Here is a 24,144-nt window from a genome sequence, read left to right on the forward strand (position 1 = left end):
TGACTTCTTTGTGAGTGCCTCTGATATCTGCAGAGGGTTGTATATAGGCCTTGTTCCCTGTCTCCTTTCCTTTGTGTCTCCCACGAAGTTTTTAACAGGGATGGCAACTTGAGGAGGGAGGGGGAGGAAGAGTCTGAAGAGAAAGTTGACAAAGGTTTGGCGTTGACCTCAGCTGCTCTGCAGCAGGCATCTTATGAGATACAAGGAGCTCCTTCTGTCAAACCCCAAAACATTCTTCTGGGCACAAGGTCATTGGGCACAGAAGGTGTTGTTTGGAGAGGACAAGTGAAAACCTGACCATGCATTTTGCTACCTCTGGTCAGGCTATTCAGGTTCCATTTCCAGGAAAATAACATGCTGGCGGAGATGGACTGCAGGAATGCTTTCTCTTCTTCTTCATTCACATCATCATGATTTCAGTGAAGTGTAATTTTGGGAAAGAGTGTTAAATAAACTTTTATTTCAGAGAATGCCTACCTTTGTACTTTGTATGCTAAGGGTATTTACCCTGTAAGGGGATGGGTTTCTGTGAAGGTGACTTACAGGCAGAGGCAATACATTAGGTCAGCTACGATAGAGGGAGAAGTAGGTGAGCTTTCAGGTACACAAGCTTGTCTTTGTATGTGCTGCTGGTACCAAGGTAATTAAAATATATTTATGGGCTCAAATAATATTTCATTTGTACATTTGTTGTAAGTACTCAAAGGTCTTTAGTCTTGCCATTAGAGAGTTTTGGGTGGCAATATAAGTGACAGTGCTTCAGTTGATGCCACTGTGGCCATGATTTAATTTTTACTTTATTTTTGTGTTATTTTTCATCCTTGTAAGTTATGTTTCTAAGCTCTATGGGATCTGTTTTGAGAGAAAACAAATACTTCACATAATATTTAAATTTTGTTTGAATAAACCACCTAGAAAGCACAGGAAAAAGTGAAAAGGTATATTCCCTAAAACAAAATCGCAGTAGGAATTTTGCATTATAAAAGATGATGTTCATAGTGCTGGATTTGTTTAAACCGTCAGAATTGGAAAGCATAAATAATTACATAATTTCACACTTTCCAGTGAAGTCAGACCCTGATTAAGAAGTTGACAGCCTGAAAGAGTCTGCACTTTGACAGTGATGTCTGTATTCCCTCAATTTGTAGCAACCGCATCTAGGAAAACAAACTGAGCTTTATTCCCTTTACTTTGAATGAGAACCCTTATTGACAAAGGGAGAATATTCTTTTTATTAAAAGTTTTCATACTTTAAATGCACAGATATTTCAGCTTTTCTGCTTTCAGCTAGCCTATATTTTGCTGATACCAGGTCTTCTTGCTGTCTTGGTTCTCACTGTCTTTCAGTATGTTTGATATTCATATTTCTTTTTTATTCCTTCTTCCTTGCTGTGCTTTTTTTCTTTCTTTTCTTAAACAAATAGACAATATGGTAATATGAACTCTAATAGGAAAAAGGCATTGTTTAACTCAGTTGGGGTACTACTAATCTAGTCACCAAATGTAACCATAACACAGCATGCATTTTAATTATTAAATATAATGGAAACTTTGCATTTTAAATCTAGAGCTATAAACCACTTGTTTGAAAATGCACAGTTCAGTGCTATGATTTTAGTTTGTAGGGAATTACAGGGCAGTATTCTTTGATCAGTTATTACAAGTTGAAGATTAGTAGCATTCAGTGCTTGTGTTAATTTTTAGAGTACATATAGGAGTCACTGCAGGTCAAACTGAAGCTCAGTCATGTATGTTTTTAATGATTTAGTGAGCTGACTGGATCAAGCAGTGTTAAAGTGTGTGGCTGATATAGTCATGCCAGTCATTCCAAATAGGGGTAATTTAGAGGCACATTTTGAGGACAGTATTCCTCCAAATTTTAGTACTGTGTAAAATATGCTTAAAATTTAAAAACCATTTTGTTGGGGTTTTGCTTCTAGAAATGTTTGTTTGAATAGTTCTTGAAAGTACTCCCAATGATTTTTTTTATGACCTTCCACTGAATAAGAGCAGCCAGGTAGAACAATTAATAAATGTTTTCCTGTGTTTGTTCAATAGATATTTTTGTAATGAATACATTTTGATAATAAATTCTAATAAGTACAGTGAATTCAAATGAAATAATCTCATAGTCAGTACATTTTTTGACATGAAGTATAAAACTATTCCTAGAGTGAATATGGATTTTAGTGACTTCATAAAAGATTGTGTGCCCCAGGTACAAGAATGAGGCTTCTCAGGTTTGTGAGCAGTGAATGATGTGGTAGCAGCTCTGCAGAGTCAGTGGCTTTTCTCTCGGTTGCCATATTTAGCAGCTCTTGTTTTCTGGGTTTAGGACTTGTGTTTGCTGTTTTTCTCTAGCTTAGGGCTGTTTCATGCTGATTGAGAATTAACATACCTGGTTGATACAGACATTAATGATTTTGGAATGTTTAATTTTGGGAATTGAGTGCAGATTTTGTGCCATGAGACCATCCGATCCCTTAGAGGATCCTTGCTGCTTGGTTCAGCCATTCCTTTCCCTTTTTCTTTTTTCCTGTTGGTGATCTGACATAAATTTTATTCACTGGTAACTGATATTGTATTTGCAGCCTTTGCTCTTTGAGTCTCGAGTTTTAAGGATATGTTTGCCTTAGAGCACTGATCTTCTCATTCTTTCTCTTGTTCCTTGTTGTTTGTCTCTATTGCAAATCAAGCTATATCAAAATAATGAATGATATCAATGTCTAATAGATCCCTAAAATTCATACTTTGTAGTTCATTTTGCTCATTTACCTTTTTTGAGTGTGTGGCAGGAGGGTGTGTAGGGTGATATCTTTCTACTGTGTTTGGTTTTTTTTGTGGATATTTTGGAAATATCCTCTGCTGTCTGTGTATGCCAGATTAATCTAGTCCACTAAAAGGTCGTCCTTATGAAAGTTTTTTGAAACTGACTACCTTCAAACCTAAATCACTGTAGAGAACCAATGAATTTAGAAACATTGCTTATTTGTATTGTTGTGGGAATTGGTTGCAATACATATACATAGTGCTCATGGGCTGTAGTTGAAGAATTGCCAAGAGAGAGACTTTTCTGGTGAATAAACTTAGCTGAAGACTAAATAAAGGCTACATTTGAATGCACAGCCTTGGTGGTTTCCTCTGAGCAAGAGTGCAGCATCTCCTGGGGCACATGGGAGCATCTCTGGACTTCAGGTCTTTGCCAGCTTCCCTGGTGCTCCTGAGACAGTGTCTGCAGGCATCTACCTGGTGTAGCTTGGTTGTTGCTCCTGCCAGCTCATCCAACTCACCACCTGCACTATGAGAACCAATGCAGGGTTTTACTCCTTTGCTGCTTTTTTTCTATTCCTTTCAGACTGTAAAATGGGGACTCTGAAAATAATGGTAAATTTTGCTGTTGTGCTCCTGGAAAAAGCTGAAAGTAAGATATTGTTAGCAGGGAATAGTGTAGGTTGTAGATTGCATCTTTAGGTCGTAGGTTGTTTGTCTCTTGTTGCCTTATTTCATGCTTCATTTTGGAATCTGCCATCTTATGTATGAATTGTTTTCCTTGCTGTCTTAAATAAGACCCTTTTAATCTTTGTGTGAACTTCTGATGGTCTTTATCTGCCTTTATTTTTCTGTTCAGTTTTCATTGCACTGTATGTTGTCCAGTCGCCAGTTCTTGAATGCTCAAATCTTATGTCTTTTAATTGCGAGAACCCTTTTTTTACTGGCTGTTTTGTCTATTTGTCACTTTTAAGATGTGCTAATGTGCTTTGTCTTGTCTCTCCTCTGACACAGGTGATTTTAATGCTGTTTGCTAGTCTCACTTGTTTTCCATTTGTCCAATTCCCAGCTGTACAGCTGACTTCAGGAGGCAGCAGTAGGATAAGACAGCCGTGCCTGGGAGGTCAGCAGCAACTGGAGGCCAGTACCTGGCTCCCATCTGCCCAGGGGCTCTGGTGCAGCCAGCTGACCATCTCCCAGTGGTTCTTCAGAGGATGGGGTGGGAAGATGGGGCTGAATTAAAAGATGGCTCCTACCAACTGATTTAACTGGCCAAGAGTTAAAATTCTTAGTCTAATTGCTTTGCCCCTTCTCTTCTCTCACATTCTTTCTTGCCTTCCTTCTGAAAAAGATTTTTTTTTTTAAATTTGTAAAAGAAAAAGTACACCAACTTTTACATATGAAGTGGATTTTTACAGCTGAGGTATAAATTCCAAAAACTAGGTGGTTTATAATGGAAATACTTATGAGGGAGAGGGAAGGGCACATTATATAATACATATGTAACCTTTTTTCCCCTCTCTTTAGTGAATAGACCGTTTAAACTAAATTAAGTAAAGGATATAAATTCTGTTGTTTCAGTTTTTAATATTTCATGGCTGATTTTATAGATAAAAGTTACATTTAATAATAAATATGAAGAAGAATTTATACAGCCTGTTCTAGTTTGATACGGAACAGCAAATCCCATTTCTCTGTAGCTGTAAAGAAAATTCATTATAATGTCTTTGATTGTAAGAGATGTCTTCATTGTGATTAGTTACAATGATAATAAAACAATCTTTTTACAAATGGCACAAGATACATGAGATCTCATGTGTCTGCCTTTTAATAGCATTGAATGTGCGCATTTGCTACCTTTATTCTGTAGTCCTTTAATTTATAAATGGGCACTTTTAAATTCTACAAGTTATTAAAAATAATCTAATTTAATTTTTCTATTGAAGCATTCTGGAGAGTGAGTTATTAATGCAACTAAGCATTGTTAATTGTTGAGTTTTCAAAAAATAAACTAACTTTAATTAAAAAGAATTTGGCTTATTTAATTTTATTTAATACTGAATAACGAGTTTAAAACACAGATAGTGGCATGAAGATGCCTAGGTAAAAAGCTGTCTTGATGGCAGGGCCCAAAGAGTGGTGGTGAATGGAGTTACATCCAGCTGATGGCTGGTCACCAGTGGTGTTCTCCAGGGCTCATTACTGGGGCTGCTTTTATTTAATATCTTTATCAGTGATCTGGACAAGAGGATCGAGTGCACTCTCAGTCATTTTGCAGACAACACTGAGCTGGCCAGGAGCGTTGATCTGCTGAGGGCAGGAAGGCTCTGCAGAGGGATCTGGACAGGCTGGATCAATGGGTTGGGGCCATTTTGTGAGTTCAACAAGGCCAAGTGTCGGGTCCTGCTCCTGGGTCATGAAAAACCCCAGGCAGTGCCACAGGCTGGGGCAGAGTGGCTGGAAAGCTGCTGCTGGAAAGGACCTGGGAGTGCCGAGTGACAGTGGCTGAGCAAGAGCCAGAGTGTGCCCAGGTGGCCAAGGAGGCCAATGGCTCCCTGGACTGTGTGGGGAATAGTGTGGCCAGCAGGAGCAGGACAGGGATTGTCCCCTTGTACTCGGCACTGCTGAGGCTGCACCTTGAATCCTCTGTTCAGGTTTGGTCCACTCACATCAACAAAGACATTGAGGTGCTGGGGTGTGTCCAGAGAAGGGCAATGGAGCTGGTGGGGGGTCTGGGGCACGAGTCTTATGAGGACCTGGGGTTGTGTAGCCTGAGGAAAAGAGACTCAGGGGAGACCTCAACGCTCTCTATAAGTACCTGAGAGGAAGCTGTGGCCAGGTGTGGGTTGGTCTCTTCTCCCAAGTAACAAGTGACAGGACAAGTGGAAATGGCCTCAAGTTGCACTGGGGGAGGTTTAGATTGGATTTACAAAAAATTCCTTCACTGAAAGGTCTCTCAAGCCCCGAAACAGGCTCCCCATGGAAAGAGTGGAGCTTAGCATCCTTGGAGGTATTTAAAAGACACGTGGATGTGGGACGTCACATGTTTTAGTGGTGAACTTGGCAGTGCTGGGTTAACAGTTCGACTTAAGGAACATGGTCTTTCCCAACCTAAACAATTCTATGATTTAGGGAGAGGGAAAAATTTGTGAGAGATTCATTAAAAAGGGTAATAATTTATTTTTTCCATTGTACATGCACCCAATAATACTTGGATGTCCTTAACACAGTAGTACAGAATGAGATTGATGAGAAAAGTGTAATGGTTGTAATAAGATCCTTTACATATTTACATTGCTACGATTTGTGATGTTAGAGCGGTTCAACCAGGGAAATTTTCTGTATTTTCTGTATTGTTTAGTATATGGAAATAATATCAGATATGAAATCCTGGGAAAGTGGTGCATTTGCTCCAAAACTTTAAATTGTAAAATGGAATTGTATTTTGAATTGTAAAATGGAATTGCAGGGTCACTGTTAGAAGTGAATTCCTTTCCTGTTTCATGTAAAAATAATTTGGTGCTTTAAGATGAGAAAGGCTGCTTAGCTGACAAAACAGAAGTTCCATTTGATTATCAAGGACTCATGGAATTTACTAGAAAGTGAAAGTCTGTATGATAGCTCTTGGGGAAAAATAGGATGTGATGCTCAAGTCTTCTAGAAAATTCATGGTGGAACAGCACACTTAATGTTAGGTCTCACTGTAAAAGACATAAACCGACATTTTTGCTCTGTTAACAGTAAGGTTTAATTTGACACTGTTGTCTCTTTTCCATCCATGATAACAGGTAGGAAGAGAGTTAACTTGTAAAAGTTTTTCCCAGGGTGAATACTAGAAAAATGACTGTTGATGACTGAAACAGGTGACTAAATATTCTTTTTACCCGCTGAGAGATAACCAGGCTGTACCAGGACCCTTTACTGTAGGAAGCAGCCCCTTGGACCTGCAGTGAGAGGGGCTGACTCTGGTCTGGGCTGCTGCGTCAACTGAGAGCTGCCAAACCCCCCTGTTAGGTGGGGGACACATCTGGCATTGAGTCTTGGCTGTGCTTGCTGTGGTAAGTCACCACGTGGGTCACCCATCTTGGGGGCCCTCAGATCCTGTGGGTGTTTGAGCTGAGCAACAGCCTGCTTAGTGGTATGTCAATTTTTTCCTGCCAGGAAAGTGTTGGAGCAGGTGCAATTTATTACTCTAGCTTGGTCTCCTGGTACTTGCCCTCAGTTGCTACTGTGTATGTTTTCTTTGTTCATTAAAACCTATTGATCTTGGGAAAGTTTGTGGGATTGATTTCAACTTGGTGTTTTTCAGGGAATTAGTAGCATTTTTAGTAATAACACTCTCCTAAAGCATCCCTGAGAGAGTGATGATGTATTGAAAAAAGACGGAGTCTCTGCAACCAAGTTGCAGTTCTGCCCCAACTCCCAAGGTCCCCTTGCCCAGCCAAGCACTGCAGGGTCCTTCTGTGCCCTCCTGTGATGCCCAGGAGCTGTGTCTGGGCAGGGTCCAGCAGCATCTGCACTCCCTGCCCAGGAATGCCTTGGGGAGCAGAAGGCCGTGCCTGGGACCCCCAGGTTGACCAGGCACATCTTCCTAGTCTGTGGAAGAGGAGGGCTGTGGTGCCACCCTGATCACGCAGGATGATAGTGGGGTTAGCAGTGGCTCTGTGTGGCTGCTGGGCTCTGGTGGGAGGGAGAGACTCTGCACACTTTGGGCTCCATTGCTGATATCTCCCATGTTTGATATTGTGGTGCTGGCTGGAGATGGGAGTTTGATTTGATAAACCAACAACAGAAGGAAATGCGTTGCAGTCTTGTGTAGCTGTTAAACAGTGTGCTTCAAAATAGGGAAGGGGTTTTGCACTCTTAAGATACCCAGTTAGCAAGGTGCAGCTCTTAGAGGAGAATGAAGCTTCATAATTTTTGTAGGTATTAAGGAAGTGGTCCCCAGTGCAACTGTTCCCTGTTGCTATACCCCATTGCACCACTCCTGCAGGAGAGATGAAAGTGTTGTCAGATGGTTCCTTGTTTGGAAATGTTGAACACGTGTGCCTCACACAAATTGTGCTGTCATTGTGCACAGTGATGCTTAGGCATATTGCTGGTTCTGGAAGAGAGCTGAGTTTTCAGGGACTGATTTAGGCAAGCACAAAATTTGTTGAATTGAAACAAATAGACATGGAGGGAAATGGATACTGTTAACAAGCAGCAGCTTTGAAACCTTCATGGTATTTGTTACCAAACTATCAGTAAATGTGAATGCTTTGGACTACCGAATGGGGGTTTTATTTTGTAAGTGATGGTGGTATCAACAAGAGGCTGTTCCTTGTCATCAGTCCCTTCCCTCCTTCAGTTCCATCTGCCTAGGACCCATTCTGGGAAGATGTGGTTTCATCATATGGGCTGCAATGGCAGGTGGAAGCTGCTCTGGCATCCTCTGGCCTCTCTCTCTGGGATAGCCATGCCTTCTCCCTCATTCACCTTCACTCTCCACCTGTTGACCAAGACTGTGTTTTGCTTGGGAGAAGTGGGAGAGCCTGCTTGGCCTTCATCCTCTTTTTGGTACTCAGCTGAAGTGCAGGAGGCTTTTGTAGCCATATGGCTTAGTTCTTCTAGTGAAGGGCTTGAGGATGAGGAAAGGAAAAGGCTCCATGCTATGCCATAGTAGTATCCCTTGACTGCTATCACAGGCACCACAGAAGTCATGAATAATTTTTGTATCATCCCTTATTGCCAATGCTTGGACTCACATTGCTACCTCACACTGGTACGCCTCCCATTGCTGTCTTATGTTGGTTTGTCTCTTGACACAGACAGATGTGTCACAGATGGAAATTAGAATAAAGGTCAGTTGGAACCCCTGAACTGTTCTGAGTACAGAACTATGGAGCATTAAAGGTTCTGCAGTGACTGTAGCTGAAGCATGGGTTTGTTCAGCTGAACGCAGGTAATAGTTACTTCTGGAGAAAGCCAGGCTTTGCACAGCTATGCATGGTTGAAGTCACAGTCATGATCATCTAAGTTACTGCGGGAAAAATCCCTCTCTGTGTTGCAGAGGACATGGCAGCACTGTTGTGATTGTTTGCATGTTTTACAGGAAAGCATTAAGGAGAAAAGGTGTGATTTGCCATGCAGCTTTTCCTCTGCATGTTAAGGGTTTACCCTCTCCATAGCTGAGGTCTGTGTTCAACTATCACCTTTTTATACTGATTCCTAATGATGGATATTAATTTTCTTTTTGTAGAAGTCCAATATAAAGATATAAATGTAAAGAAGGAGAGGCTGATTTGTTTGCTTTCCTAAAGTGTGCTGGAGAACTGTCTGTGCTGGAGGCATTTGGGACATCATCTATTACACAGAGCCCTTCTGAGTGCACCCTGGTGTGAGGCAGCCCCCTGCTTCCACTGTGCTTCTCCCCAACACTCTGTGTTTTATGTGAACAACCCAGATGGAAAATCAAAACTGAAAAAAAGTCCATTTTGTATGTCTTGTCGGACTGAGTTGAAATACTTCCAGTGTGCTCACTTCTATTTCATTGAAGAGAAAAAGAGGATTTGTTTCTAATAATTAAATTTTTGAGTATCTGTGTGTCTACCGTAATACAGTAATTTGATATAGACAGACATGTAAATATGTACATTCTAATAAATATTCTAATTGAATAATATCAGCTGTCATTTCTTTAGATATGCCTACCAATAGAATATGTAAGACTATTCTGTTTGATCTGCTTTTCTCAGATGGAATGCTATTACTTCCTTGTATGTAGTGGCCACCAGGGGTCATCAGAATGCTTTTATTTTTATTAACGTCCCCTTTTCTTTAGAAGCAAATGTACACTTTGTATTTTCTGGAAACTTTGTTAGCCTATCACACAAAAGATCCCAAGTCTTTATGTTACCTATTTAGCCAAAAATTCGTGCAGCTCTTTTCAGCTGAGCTTCTTGAAGAGGCAGCAGATAAGGAAAACAGGATGCACAAGAGTGAGAAGCATGGCCATAAATACACTGATTACTGCATGCATTCTTCTCTTGATAATTTAACTGGTGATAAATACAGTAGAAGTAGACAACAATATGTTCCAGGCTGTGATGGTAGAGGCCTCTTCTTGCTTTCTGTATGAAATGGCAGTTTTAAGCAAGAGGCCAACAAAGCCATAGTTTTTTGTCTTTTGGATTTAATTTTGAGCAAAGGTTGATGAAAATTTAGTAAGTCTTCACAAATATTAAACACCAGAGTAGTCTTCTAGGGAATTCATATTCCTTATGTTTTTAAAGGAGAAAATAGGGCTTCTTAGGACCAGATTTCTAGGGTAAAATTTACAAGAGCAAATTTACAAGTAGAAGCCAGTAAAACTTGCTTTTATCTTTGGCTGCCAAAGTTCAGGAAAAATTTAAGACTTCCAACATTTTTGTCAGGTGTCAGTGATAGTGCTTGTGTACTTCTCTGATAAATTCCAGTGTGGTCCACTGTACTTAAGAGGATACTACAGCCAACAGTACAAAGAGATTCAAATTGCATTTTACTTTTTGTTTCTCTCTACTTTTAATTGGTGTACTTGGTGAGAATTGTATCTTTCACGAAAGCACATAATTTAGAAAATTCCCACAGAACTTACTAATGTATGTGGAAAATGGTATTTATTTCCTGGAATTTTCTTTCGTGGATCTGATAAACTCTCTAAAATGAAGTATTTTGTGAATACTTTAAAAGTGCTATTCATCCATCAATATCACAGTGCTATTTGAATACAGTCTTTCTTGGATCCTCAGAAGTTTCTATTGAATGTTTTTATTGCTATTGTTACATGTATGCTTGCTCTGCAAACAGAATTTTTTGATTTTAAAATACAAAATATACAGACCTTCTTAAATTTTCAAAAATTGAAACTCTGGAGGTTATAGAACATTTTTTAGGTGATATTAGTGCATTTCCTCTGATTCTCTGTCTTGCACGTACATTCCTATTGATTCTGACTGCACTTAAAATGAAAAGTGTATATCTGTGTGTGTCTTTTTTGACTTCCTCTTCAAAGCTGATCTCAATAGTGGTCCCTGCTGCATTTAGCAGCATTTGGCTCTTTCTGAAATGAGTGGATGACGAACTAGGGAGCCTTTGTGTTGCCAGTTTCTGCTCACCTGGAAGGACTCTGGCTGGTTTGGAAGCAGAAGCAAGTGGGATGTGGGTCATATTGCAGGTGCATTTCCTGTGATGCCGTTACAATTTTTTCTGGTGGCAGTGAGAAAGTAAAATTAATGGGTGGTGCAGCTAACTCCCCATTTTCAGTGGTATACAGGGGATGACTATCAGGGGGCTTTTTTTTTTTGTCAGTTGAACTATTCTGGATAGATCTGTGTGGAAATTTCAAAATCTTTAGTCTTGGAAGTCTGCTGATTATTTGGAAGTCTCCTGTGGAGATTTTGATGTCCTAGGAAAGTGCTGGCTTTGTGGGAAGAACGGGCTCGTGATGCAAAGCTCGAAGTCCAGCATTTTTGAGCTGCAAAGGAAAACAAATGTTTGTAATGGATATCACAAAATTTTCCTCAAAAGAAAGGTGATCTTTGTTCCATTTCAATTGACAACCGTATTGTCTCCTATAATCCATTATTGAGGAGACTGTTAGATTGGATTAGTCTTTCTGAAGGAAGTGAGGTAACTTTGTAAGGCCATAAGACAGACATATGATTTGATTTAGGAAGGATGTTGTGCCCCTGAGAAGATGCTTGTTTGACACAAAGGTCGTATGTTGAGATGAGTTGTTAACATGCAGTTTTGTGCAGGCTTTTTAAGGAGTTCATTAAAATGATTTTGCTTCATCGCATCCATGTTTTCATTGAAAGTATTAATTGTCTGAAAAGGGGAATTTTTACTGGAAAAAAATGAAACTCTGTTTTCCATATGTCACATTCTTTACAAACGCTGCAGATTGGACATTGAATACTTGGAGACAATAGTAGTGTGACTGAGAAGTGCTCTGGAAATTCTAATGCCAGGATTAGCATAAAACAAAAATAAAATTAGTACTTTTTTTGTGTGTTCTTCTGTACACATCCCTACACCTTCTCTTGGCATGTGATCAAAAAGAGAAGTAAATAAAATTGTATTGACCATCAAGTTAAGGAATTTTGACATTTACTAGAGATTTATCAATCATTGCTAAATTAATTGTCCTTTTGAAATTAATTTAAGATTAGTACTTTTTAAATTTCATCTGAGGATTAGAGAAGTGCAGATCTTACACTGGAAAGTGAACTGCACTGTCTCCACCTTTTGGCATAGTAAGACATTATATACTGTTTTTTGGACCAGTGGTAAAAAATTAGAACTCTCAAATCCAATGTTCCCTATTTTCATCCAAGAAAACAGCTTCTGTCCACAAATGACTTATGCTTGTGTATAGAACTGTAGCAGACACTATGTCAATATACAAAAAAGCTTTGTACGAAGAATACGAAAGTGAGTTGTTATCAGGTAAAAAATGGTGGTGGCTGCTCAAGAAGTGCTATTTTTATCTTTTTTTTTGTACGAATTTTCTACTTTACAGATAGTGAGATGGTGCTGAATTGTGATTGCGGGATGTCTTTTAAATTAGTTTAAATCTCGAAACAAAAACTTCATGATTCTAATGATTTGGAAATCCCAATGGATGAAAGGGGAGAATCTTTAGCTATATTGGTTTATGTGATATAGCCAAAGTACTACGTGCTATATACTTGCAATTTAAAAATGTGTGTCTTACACGTTCTGTAAGGATTTGGATAGTTGGGCTGTGCAGATGTAACATATGTAACAAACATGCTGCTTTTGAAGATCTTAAAAACATATTTCACTTCTTTCAGATATTTAGAGAATTATTGAAGAAAAGCACTATGTTTGAGCACCTATTTACAAAAGAATTACTGAGCTCAGCTTTTTCTGAGCAAAAATTTTGAGGCCACAATGGGTTTCTTTCCAAAACTCAGGAACAGCACGGTGCTGCAAAGAACCTTAAAATGCATTAGGTAATGTATGACTGTCTCCAAGCAGAAGAATTTGTTAACCTGAAGCTAATGTGGCAAATTAATTTTTGGTCATATCCTTTAAGGATCTGTTCAGCTATACTTGATTTATATGAACATTAACAAAAGATTTATGTTACAAAAAGTCAACCCACTTTTGAGTTAGAACAGCTTCATTTTGAACATCGAATATGATGTTAAGACAGCACTGTTTGACAGAACCAGCTTTTAAACTATGGAAATACAAGGATTTGACTGCTGTCTGCTTAGCTTGGGATTGATCCTGTGCTGCAGGTTTCTGCTGTGCAGTACCTGGCGTTGCCATTGGTGAAGTCCTGGAGCCTATATAAATACATTTTGGTTTATTTATGGAATACTTTAAGTGGTTATGTATTGTTGCACTTCAAGCCCTTGTAACTTGTAAAAATGTTTCCAGATGATGCTTTAAAAGATGAAGGTAGCAGGAAACACAAGAAAGTTTACATCTTGCATTGATTTTAGTCTTGTTGGTCCATGAATAAGGTGGTTCAAGAGCTGATCTTCCCCATTCATACTGCTGTACGAGTTTGGCAGCATTACGTTGCTATCAAAAGGCTTACTCAATCACACTAACAAGTAGGAGTTAGATTTAAGCATATGCTTAGGGTGCCATGGCTTCAGAGGGTTACTTGTTGTATCTAGAGTGTGTTCTTTGATTAGGTTAATAAAATTCCAGATGCTGATTTGCTTGTGATGGTGATCCCTGTGCCAAACTAAGGTAGATCCAAGATTAATTTTCCAAAAAGAAACCCGTTTGACCTTGTGTGGTCACTGGGACTGTCCAAACTTTGAGTGCTGTTGATGCCTTCTCCAATGCACTGATTCTTCTATATTACAATACCAAATGCAGGATAGCCCTTAATTAGTGTGGTGGCTTTGTTAAGAGCAGAAGTGAATTGCTTTAGGTAGACAGAGGATTAGGACCACTCACATTTATGATCAGCTTGTGCTTCGCCATTGTCCTAGTACCCAGTGACAAATCTGGGAGAGAGCTTTTGGGGGAGAAGCTTACAGCAGAGGAAGCACTACAGGCTCTTTTTGTCTAGAGGCAGCTAGTGGTGTGCTGAATGCCTGAGGAGTGATAGCCATTCCTGCAATATATCCATTCAGGAAGGAGCCCACAGCAGCATTTGGTGTGGGGCACTAGTCTGCCATCAGGGAGCTGAGCTGTGTGCTACTGAAATTGTGTTAGAGGCATGGCAGTGTGATCTGAGCAAGGCTGTAGCAGGAAGGAACAGAGACTTGGTCCAGTGCTCCAGATCTTGTGTGCGATGTGGAGAACTGAGCAGAACTCAACAAATTGCTGGTCATGGTACCATTAAAAAGTAGTGATAGGAGCCATTAAGTGCCTATCAGAAGATGCACTCTTGTCCTACAGGCAGCTTTAAGAGAGAGCTAAAAGAAATTGGAAGCTGTTTAATTCCTTAGATTAATTAATATTTTAGAGAAACAGCAGCAACTGCCTCATAGTTGTTTTCTTTCATAGAGAATACTTTCTGGATTTTGGTTTCATGCAGGTGCAGACTCCCATGTAGTGATATTTATATATAACAGATTATATGAAAGTGGAATGGAGGCAAACTTTGGGAAGGGTGTGCAGGGGTAGACTATTTTCATGGAAACTTTGATGTGTGGTAGTGATGAAGTTGGTAAAGGTGTATCATTACCATACCTTGCCACAGGTGGCCTGCTGTGCAGCTGGAGAGAAATCGCCTTGGTAATGTTTACTGGTTGTGGGGGTAGATGTAAGGCTGTTGACTTCATTAGGAGAACTGCCTGTATATGGAACAGAGTGCAGTCCTAGTCTGCATGCTAGAAGTTTGTCATGAAATGACAGCAGAGATAAGGAATTAGGCAAGAAGTCTGAGGTGTAAGGCATCTTAGCATATTTGTATTACACATGTGATTATTTTAATTTCATACTGAGGTGATTGGTAGCACCCATGAGGTTTATGTTTTGTATTTTTCACTTTTCTAGCAGCTAGTTTGTAGTTCTTACTACAAACAGCTTACAAAGATAAAATAGAGGAAATGCATTTTTTTTCCTAAGTACTAGAAAAATCCATAACTGGTGCAGTTGAGTAGGAGAGAAGGTTGGACAGCAGAACTGGGATTGTGATCTGAGCACAGAGCAGGATGAAGTTCTGTTGGAGAGTTACTGAGCAAATGCTGAGAAATGAGGATAAAACTGTAGAGACTGTATGCAGATAATCAAACATCTCTTTTAGGTGAGCGAGTGGCCAGTGGAGGTGAGCTGAATTTCTGGGGGAGTGCCAGAAAAGGCAACCTTTTTGTTGATGGAGAAACTTCTAATTATCCCAGTACAACTTTTGACAGTGGAAATGTTCAATGCCAGTGTTAGCTCACTGCTGGAGAAGTTTTCTGGTAAATCTAATGGTTTGAGAGGGAAGTGTCCTATAAAGAAGATGGAGAATTGGTTTGAGATTGCAAATAGTTTTGTACAGCAAAGGAAAAACTGCTGCTCTTCCCCAGGCCATTCCCACAATTGGTGCTCTTCCCACAACTGGTGGTGGGCTGGGAACCTGCTGTGGAGGTGCAAGAAGGCAAAGGACCCACGGTCACTTGTTTAAGGATGGACTTGTACACTTGTCACTGAAGTAACTTGATATTTTGCATTATATAAATAAAGCTGTACAGCAGTTAAACCACATAATTTTCATTTGATCTTTTTCTTCTGTATCCCAAACAGATATAACCTATGCTTATAACCTTTTCTGATAAGGTTGCACTTCAAAGGCTTCGTCTGGTCCTACTATTAATTGCTGTAGTGTTTTTGAACATACTAACAGTGTGCTGACTTATACCAGCTGAGAATATAGCCCTGACTGTTTTCCTTCTGACAAATTGTGATAAGTTTCCATCATGGTTTTGTGAAGAAACAAAAACAGTAGTGCATAAGAATCAGAAAGCCATATTTAGGGGACAATACTGTGATCCTCCAAAGGGCTGTTGTGATCTAGAAGTGATTATTCTCTTGTTATTTAAGTATAACTAGCTTGGTATAGGTTTGGTCAGTGCTTCAGCTCAATGAAAGACCTACAGTTGAAAAACTGCTCAATGTATTAGACTAATGTGCACTCAATTCCCTAGGGGCTTTCCAGAAATTATTCTTAAGAAGAAAACACTTTTTTACTTCCATGGGTAATAAGTCCAACTGATTTGAATTTATTTTCTGAGTTTAATACTTTCTTACTTTGTCCTCAAATTTAAGCATAATTATTTTTTTACCATGTACTTGAATAGCTTTTTGTACCCTACGTTATCTGTATCAACATTGCAATTACTTAATCTTGTCAGGAAGTACTTACAATTGTGGTCATGGCCTCATTCAATGGGTAACTGAACAAAAAACTGAATACTTGGATCTGCAGCAAATTGATGTTTAAATCACAGTGTAAAGCACATAGATAAACATTTAGTATTTAATCATCTGTTAAAATGAAATGCATTTTCAATTCTCAGTTGCTTCATATCAAAATGAAAAGGTAATAAATGTCAAGATTTGATTTCCCATCCCCATCCCTCTTATAAACTGTGTTGGTAGCATCAGTTTTCTAGTGGCGGCATCTTCTTGGGAGCAAGAGGGTCACACTGGGCAGTTGAGCAAAAGCTTCTGGTAACTGGATTTGAATGGTTAAAGTTTGTGCTGGATCTCAAAGGTACTGCCCTTCTCTGCATTTTTATTTCATGACTTTCTGTTTCTCCTCCCTCCTCCCCAGTTAGGAAACAATGTTTTAGAGGATATTTTAGGAATGATGGGAAGCTATATTTGCAGCATATTCTTTTAGAACATGGTTCTATTTGTGTTTTCCCTCTTTCTCTTTAGCAGGTAATCTAAGCAGAGGAAGAAAAGCAAGCTGCATACTTAAAATATTTAACATTTATGCTGGCTTTTTTTTGCTTGTTGTTGCTGTCATGATTATTTCACCTGGGAATGTTTAAATTTGGGAAGCTGATTTTCTAGTTCAGGAAAAGTAAAATATTCCATGACCAGTTCCCTGAAAGCCATTAGTATTTTCTGTCCCAAATATACTTCCAGAAACAAAGGTCATGTTTGTCTGCCCAAGTCTAAAGCATGTAGAAGATTACTCGATTACATAAAAACTATGGGATCTAAGTGTTTGCTCCCATGGTGGTCATTACTGTGAAAGCTCTGTAACTAGAAGGTGCTGTAGATACCATGGTGAAACTGTTGCCTCATATCTTTCATTGTGCCTTTCTTCCTGCCATGATTTAAATTTTCTATATTGCCTGGGGTTTTTAAAATTTGATTATTTTAACCCTTAAGTTTGCATAAAAGACTAACAGTAACTCTTTTGTTTTGTAGGTGCTAAACCAAATGATCTTTAATTGGTAATATCACTGTTAAGAATGGATGGGGAGGAAAATAAGAAGAGAGATGATGTTGATGAGAATTTACAAGTTGAGTTGACAGAAGAATCCCCAAGAAATACATCAGAAGAAAATGCTGGATGTGACTCTTCATCTCAACAGAAAACAAGGCTTACATCAGATGAAGTGTTCAGGGACCTTGAAAAGAAAGAAAAAGAGAATGGCACAAACAAAACAGCACTTTCAGAATCAGCTGGTCTGGATATTGTTGAAGCAGAGAAACCTGAAAATGTCTCCAGGAAAAGAAAGCTGAGTTCTTCAGAAGACATGAAAGATACTGGAAGGAAATTGCAAAAAGTTTTAGCTGGAGAATCATGTGGTACAATACCTGGAACTGTAAAAGAGAAAGGTGTCACCAGTGGTCCTGATAGTGACATATTTAATACAGATGTTCTGTGCCTACGATATGATTTCAGATGTGCTGCTGATGATGCCATATTGAAAATTCAAAAGGAAAATAAACATTCACAAGACGTGTCAGCTGCTCTTTCTGATAAATTATATTCTTCAGAAGAAACCAGTGTTGTCTGTACAGGTGGAAACATAGACAAACACCCTAAAGGCAAAATGAGTGATCAGTGTTTACCTTCCTGCTCTGATAAGGAAAAACATAAACAAGAAAGCCTCTCTAAACCATCCAAAGAGCAAACACATCCTCACTGTGGTTGCATAGGTGAGTGTAGTTCAACGTCACATATGCATGTTAAGCGAGATCATGAGAAATCCAAGATATTTTCTTGTGATCTTTGTGGTTTTCAGAGTGCTGAAGAGAGTCTCCTAAATTCTCATTTCCTTGGCAAGACTCACCTTCGACGCCAAAATCTTGCTGCACGGGGAGGATTTGTACAGATATTGACAAAAAAATCCTTTAAAAACCAACAATCTACTGCAACCAAAGAGAGGAATGTCAGGGCAAAACCTGGGACCAATAAATTAATGGCAAGAACTGCTGATGCAAAAGAATTAAGTATTTGCAGTGCACTGAAAGGCTCAAAAGTAAGCTTATCTAAACAAACTGATGGCAGCGAACTTGTTGAAATGATACCATCTTCAAATACTCCCACTGAAAAAACAGATACTATGACAGAAGAAACATCACTTTCTTCTGGTACAGAAGGAAATGATAAAGTTCAAACTGAAAAACTAGGAATACCAGGACCATCAGAAAATATTTTGCAGAAAACAGAATCGCTTCCAACTACCAAAAAGCTACTTAATAGTTTACACAGGACGAGGAGATTTGATAAACTGAAACACAAAAGAAATGTTTTCTTGGTAAGGTCTTCATTTGGACAGAGTAGGTCTTCTACATTAAAAAGGCAGGTTAGAAGAAGATACAGATTGTTGGGGGATAGTAAGAGACCCAAATCTGAAACTCGTGGAGTACATGAAAAGCCTATCTCCTGCACACAGCTTAAACATGGTGAATCAAGCCCTGTGTCTCATACAGAACTAGAAACAGATGCTGAAAGTAATTGCAATACTGCTGCAGAAATACAAGATCTCACTGAATATAAGCCAAGTACCCCTTCTTCTAGCACTGCAGGTGCTAAAGATTCTGAAGTTAAACTTATTGCTGATGATGGTGCCCTTCACACTTGCCTGGATTGTGGTCATGTTTTTCACGACCGGGAAAGTTTGGAAACTCATATTGCAAAGCTTCATACAAAAAGGATCCAGTTTCGTTGTCAGATGTGTAGCTATTCCTCTGGAGTCAGGGAAGATGTGAAGCAACACTGTCAGGAGAGTAAACACCAGATGGATAGTTGTAGCTTTAATTGTCAGCTCTGTTCATTTACCAGCTTGAATGTGGACAGCCTTCAAAGCCACATGAGTGAAGTGCACAAAATGCCCCACAGTTGTCCAGCTTGTGTTCTTTTTTTTCAATTGGAAGAAGAGCTGATAAATCATCAAAAAAATGAGAAACATGATGGTTCATTATTTCAGCAAGCTACTCCAATGAGTAACAGTGATCAGACCTTGCAAGTGGTACCTTACAATGACTCAGTATCGAACAATAGCCAAAGACTTGCAAAGGAAATGGAAGTGTCAATGCAAGCAAAAATTCCAGACTCTTCCTTCATAAATCATAGAAATGAACTAAAGCATTCTGTTCTGAATAAAACCCAATTTCAATGTAAAAAGTGTTTTTATAAGACGAGATCTTCCACAGTTCTTACAAGGCACATAAAACTCCGACATGCACAAGAGTATCACTTCCTTTGCAAAGCATGTAATCTCTACTCACTGAGTAAGGAAGGAATGGAGAAACATATCAAAAGAAGCAAGCATCTTGAAAATGCCAGGAAAAACAACATTGGACTACGTTTTGAAGAATGTATTGTAAAGGTTTGTGTTGGTGTTGGCGGTATTAAATCAGTGGTGGATACTTCCATTGCTGGAAGTGGAAATACAGAGTTGGATAAAGAAATTACAGATGTTTCATCCTCTTCTGTGGAAAACTTATCAAGAAATAAGGAATTTGTTCTACTTGAGCAAAGGATTGGTGAAAATGAATTGGTTTTAGCTGATGCATCCAGAGGAGGGAAGCCCAAAGGTACTATTTCTAGGACATGTACCCATTGTGGCCTTTTGGCCTCCAGTGTTACAAATTTGACTGTTCACATCAGGCGAAAGCACAGTCATGAGTACAGCTATTTGTGTAAGGTTTGCAATTACTACACTGTCACCAAAGGAGATATGGAACGTCACTGTGCAACCAAAAAACACAAAAGCCGTGTTGAAATAGAAGGATGTGGAAAACAGAACTCGGAGATCATCGTTAGCCCTGAAGGAGGTAATTTTGAATCCATGAGCAAGAAGATTAACAGCCCCATGACTGCCTTGCCTGAACATGTTGAGGATGGTGGCCAGTCAGATTTGGAAAATTCTGTCTTAGACAATCAGGAAGTTGAGCGAGGAGATGCTGAGTTAAAAGCCACAAGTGCCAGTAAGCTGCCAGATATGCAGCCTGGAAGGAATCCGCTGAATATAAACCAACATGTGTTGCTGGAACCAGCAAGGGTTGCTCAAGACTGTGACCCAGGCTTCCAGAGGAGAGCCATGGGTGCAAACGACAACAAGTGTATACACTGCAGCTTCATTGCTCATTCTGCTGCTTCTTTAGAGCTGCACGTGAAGCGAAAACATACAAAACAATTTGAATTCTACTGCATGGCTTGTGACTACTATGCTGTTACTCGCAGAGAGATGATAAGGCATGCAGCAACAGAGAAACACAAAATTAGAAGAGAATCCTATGTTTGTTCTTCTTCTGGGGAGGAAGCAAATGCAGCAAATACCACTAATGAAGGCGCTGCTTTGCCTCAAGAGGAGCACCATCACAGTGCAGGAGAATCAAAATTTAATTTAGATGAAACAAAGTGTGCCAATGATGCATCAGAAGGTGATCATATGAATAAAAGCTTTACTGAGTGTACTGCCTTAAATAAAAATACATCTCCAGGAATTTCTAAAGATGTCAATTCCCAAAATGCAGTAGGAGATGAACTTGATAAGGAGTCTACAAATGGAGGAGAAAACCCTTATTGTGAAGGATTCCAGCAAACTCCTCAGAAAGATAAAGTTGCTGAACTTGTCAAGGAAGTATCAGTCAAAGAAACAGGTACTTGTGAGGTGCAGAAGAGTAAGCATGGTCAGGAGCTGCTCAACTCAGATGATTACTGCACTGCAGAAAATCAAATTAGATCAAGCCACACAAACTGCAATTCAGAGAAAGGTATGGAGAGCTTGGAAGAAAGTAGTGAAAACCCAGAAGCAGAATGTAGAGACAAAGACAGTCTCACAAAAAAATCACTGAAGAAAAATAACCCACTTATGCTAAGTCTTCCAGAAACAAGTAGTGCAGTAGAGCAATCAAATTTTGCTGGAAACACTGGAGAAGCAGTACAAAATAGACATAGTTTAGATGGTGACAGAAGTTTCAGAGAGGATCCTACTGGGGAGGAGGAAGAAGCCCTTATGGAAGCACAACGTGAAGCTGAAGTAACTATAAATAACAATGTTTGGGAGGCAGATGGCTCAACAGCTGAGGGCACGCAAGAAAGTAGTAATGAGGCTTTAGGAACAGTTATCAGTGCTGATGATAAAGGAAAGGCAATGCAAAATGCTGGCAAGTTTGATTCTTCTATAGTGAGGTTAAAAAGTCATCAAGATGGGGAGGCCACTGACCATTCTGCAGAAGGACAGATGTCAGGGGCAGTGAAAGCTAGTGAGCTGACAGTGACAGCAGACACTTCAACAAGTGGTGGGAAAAAGAAGAAATCAGAAGGAATTTCCCTTGGGGAATCGACACGTATTCGCTGCGATGACTGTGGTTTTCTAGCAGATGGTTTGAGCGGACTAAATGTTCACATAGCCATGAAACATCCTTCAAAAGAAAAGCATTTTCATTGCTTACTCTGTGGAAAATCATTTTACACAGAAAGCAACCTTCACCAGCACTTGGCCAGTGCTGGGCACATGCGAAATGAGCAGGCGAGCGTGGAGGAGCTGCCCGAAGGAGGCGCAACCTTTAAGTGTTTGAAGTGCACGGAGCCCTTCGATTCCGAGCAGAGCTTGTTTCTCCACATCAAAGAGCAGCATGAAGAGCTGCTGCGGGAAGTCAATAAATACATTGTTGAAGACACTGAGCAGATAAACAGGGAGAGGGAAGAGAACCAAGGCAATGTCTGCAAGTATTGTGGGAAGATGTGTAGAAGTAGCAATTCCATGGCCTTCCTAGCTCACATCCGTACCCACACAGGTATGGAAACGCTGTTGTTGCAGTTGGCCTCTTTGAAACACTGAATTATACCATTGGTCTTTTTCTGCTTGTTAAGCCCTTTTATATTTCTTAGAAACTGGCATTTTTATCTCCTGATAAGCCCCTGATGAAATTCAAAGTTATCTAAAAGGGTATGAAAATACAGTGATCAAAGGGCAGAAAATGTAAGAACATTTCAAGTACAGCCACCCTTCTGTTTTTGTTTCATATAGAGAGATTTTCTTCCTTTTAATCTACATTGTAACCATTCATTGGTTCTTATATAATGAAGCAGTGGTGGTTTGAGAGATTAGTTAGCTGTTCTTTCTAACTTTCTCTTCTGTGCAGTTGTTTAGTATCCAAATTGTTTATTTCATTTCAATTAAGTGAAACTTTCAGCATTTCAGCATTACATAATACTTCAGAATAGATATTTGATACTACATCACTCCTAAATAAATGCCAATAAGAAACAACAAGAGGTTTTGGTAGAAATAAGTTATAGCGGTTGGAATTGGTCAGCCTTTTTGGAAGGTGGTATGCAGTGCTGATGTGTTGCACAGGGGTGTAGCATCTGATTTAGTTTCTGTGCTGATCACACTTTAAATTCATTTTTATGTTTAATTTTAAGTGGAAAATTTAAAAACATTTCTGTAGAAAAATGCATAAGCTGCAGTTCTAAATTTATGTAAAAATTCACTGCGATGTTTCTATAAACCTGCCATACATTCTTTATTTTAAATAGACAGCTTTTCTAAATCACTGAGCTCTGCTTAGACAAGTGGTGTCTCCATGGTTGAATTTATGAGTGGATTTGAATAATAAATTCACATTTCAATGAACATATTTTCATTAAAACTGTAAGGTTTATTTTACTGTACTTTTAAATAATGGCTTATTATGGAAGCTATAGTTTAAATTCATGCAGTATTTGAAACTTAGTGCATGGTTACAAGGAAGAGAACAAAAAGGTAACAAAAAGAAGCATAAAAGAATGGTAATTCCTGGCATAATCCTAAAATAGTTTTGTAAGTTTTTTTTATGAAAAGGCAAGGGCGTGACTGGACAACAAATCCTAAAAATTAATCTTGGGGAACAGAGACATTGTATTTCAAACCTTTCAAAGTATTTTACTGTAACTGCAGCATTCATGTATACCAATAACTCACATACTTAATACTTTCAGCATTACTTCTGTCCTGTCAATAGTGTAGTTTTCTGTATTGCTTCAGCTAATATCCAACTTGGAATGCAGTGTTAAGTCTTCAGAGGGATGCTCATGTTCACATGGTCAGAACAGCTGTATAAGCCCTTAATATGCCCTCTTACGGCAGATAAAACTGAATAAAACTAAGGGGGAGGATGCTAATGGAGCTCTCTTTAGAATTCTTTATGCAACTGTCTGGTCAAGACATGTTGCTTATAATTGATGTGTCCATTACTTGAATTCTCTTGTAATTATAGTCAATAAGTCTTGTAAATGTGTTAAAGCTCACTAAAAGCATACAAATTCAAGAACAGAGTAAGGCTAATAATTTAAAATAATCAATGTAGGCATTTCAGCACTTAATTTCCCTTGTGTGTTGATAGCTGATCATTCTTAATCCATTAAGATTTATTTAGTCGTTTACAATGCAAAATAGGTTTGCACTGGTCACTTGTGCCATTTGAAAATGTCCACCAGGTTAAGTGCAGAATGTAGTCCATTAGTCTTCCTTGACTATATGTATTAATTGCATTTAAAATCAAGTTAATGTGGATGTGAAAGTGAGGTAACTATCAATATATGACAAAGCAACCCTACTTACATAAGTTACATCATTGATTGTAACATTTAGTAAAAGTTAGTGTACTTTTTAACATCTTGTGTGTAGGTCTTATCATGGAGTATATTTTTACTGTGCTTTTGGATAGCACTAAATATGCAAAGCAAAGTGAAAGAATACGCTTAATTTTGCAAGTCATTTTTTGGTGCAGAAGTATAGAAGGGTTACAGAACAGAGTTTTATCTGTCCTCTTTCTCATTGCAACTCTAAATTAAATGGTTTTCTTATGCTTTGCTTATTCACATAAATAATAATGTGGAGACTTTTATTAATACTTAATGGCAAGAAGGCTTTCTCTTCCAATGTGTATTTTCCTGTTTGTGGTTCTCTTCTTATA

General features: G+C 38.9%; 1 protein-coding gene across 2 annotated transcripts in view; it reads left to right on the top strand.

The window, feature by feature from the left end:
- Nucleotides 1–24,144, top strand: part of ZNF407 (zinc finger protein 407) — a 332,858-nt gene that overhangs the window by 8,892 nt on the left and 299,822 nt on the right. The window contains exons 1-2 of one of the 2 annotated variants that reach the window (XM_054284976.1): nucleotides 6,786–6,827; nucleotides 17,152–21,981. In XM_054284976.1, coding sequence (XP_054140951.1) covers nucleotides 17,196–21,981 — 4,786 coding nt within the window. In that variant the 5' untranslated portion in view covers nucleotides 6,786–6,827; nucleotides 17,152–17,195. Of the gene's footprint in view, nucleotides 1–6,785; nucleotides 6,828–17,151; nucleotides 21,982–24,144 lie in introns of those variants that run through there. The other variant, XM_054284975.1, reaches the window with a different exon arrangement.

This window comes from Melozone crissalis, unplaced genomic scaffold, assembly GCF_028551555.1.
Source record: "Melozone crissalis strain CALT ecotype California unplaced genomic scaffold, PUWL_Pcris_2 ptg000042l_1, whole genome shotgun sequence".
NCBI classification, from domain to species: domain Eukaryota; kingdom Metazoa; phylum Chordata; class Aves; order Passeriformes; family Passerellidae; genus Melozone; species Melozone crissalis.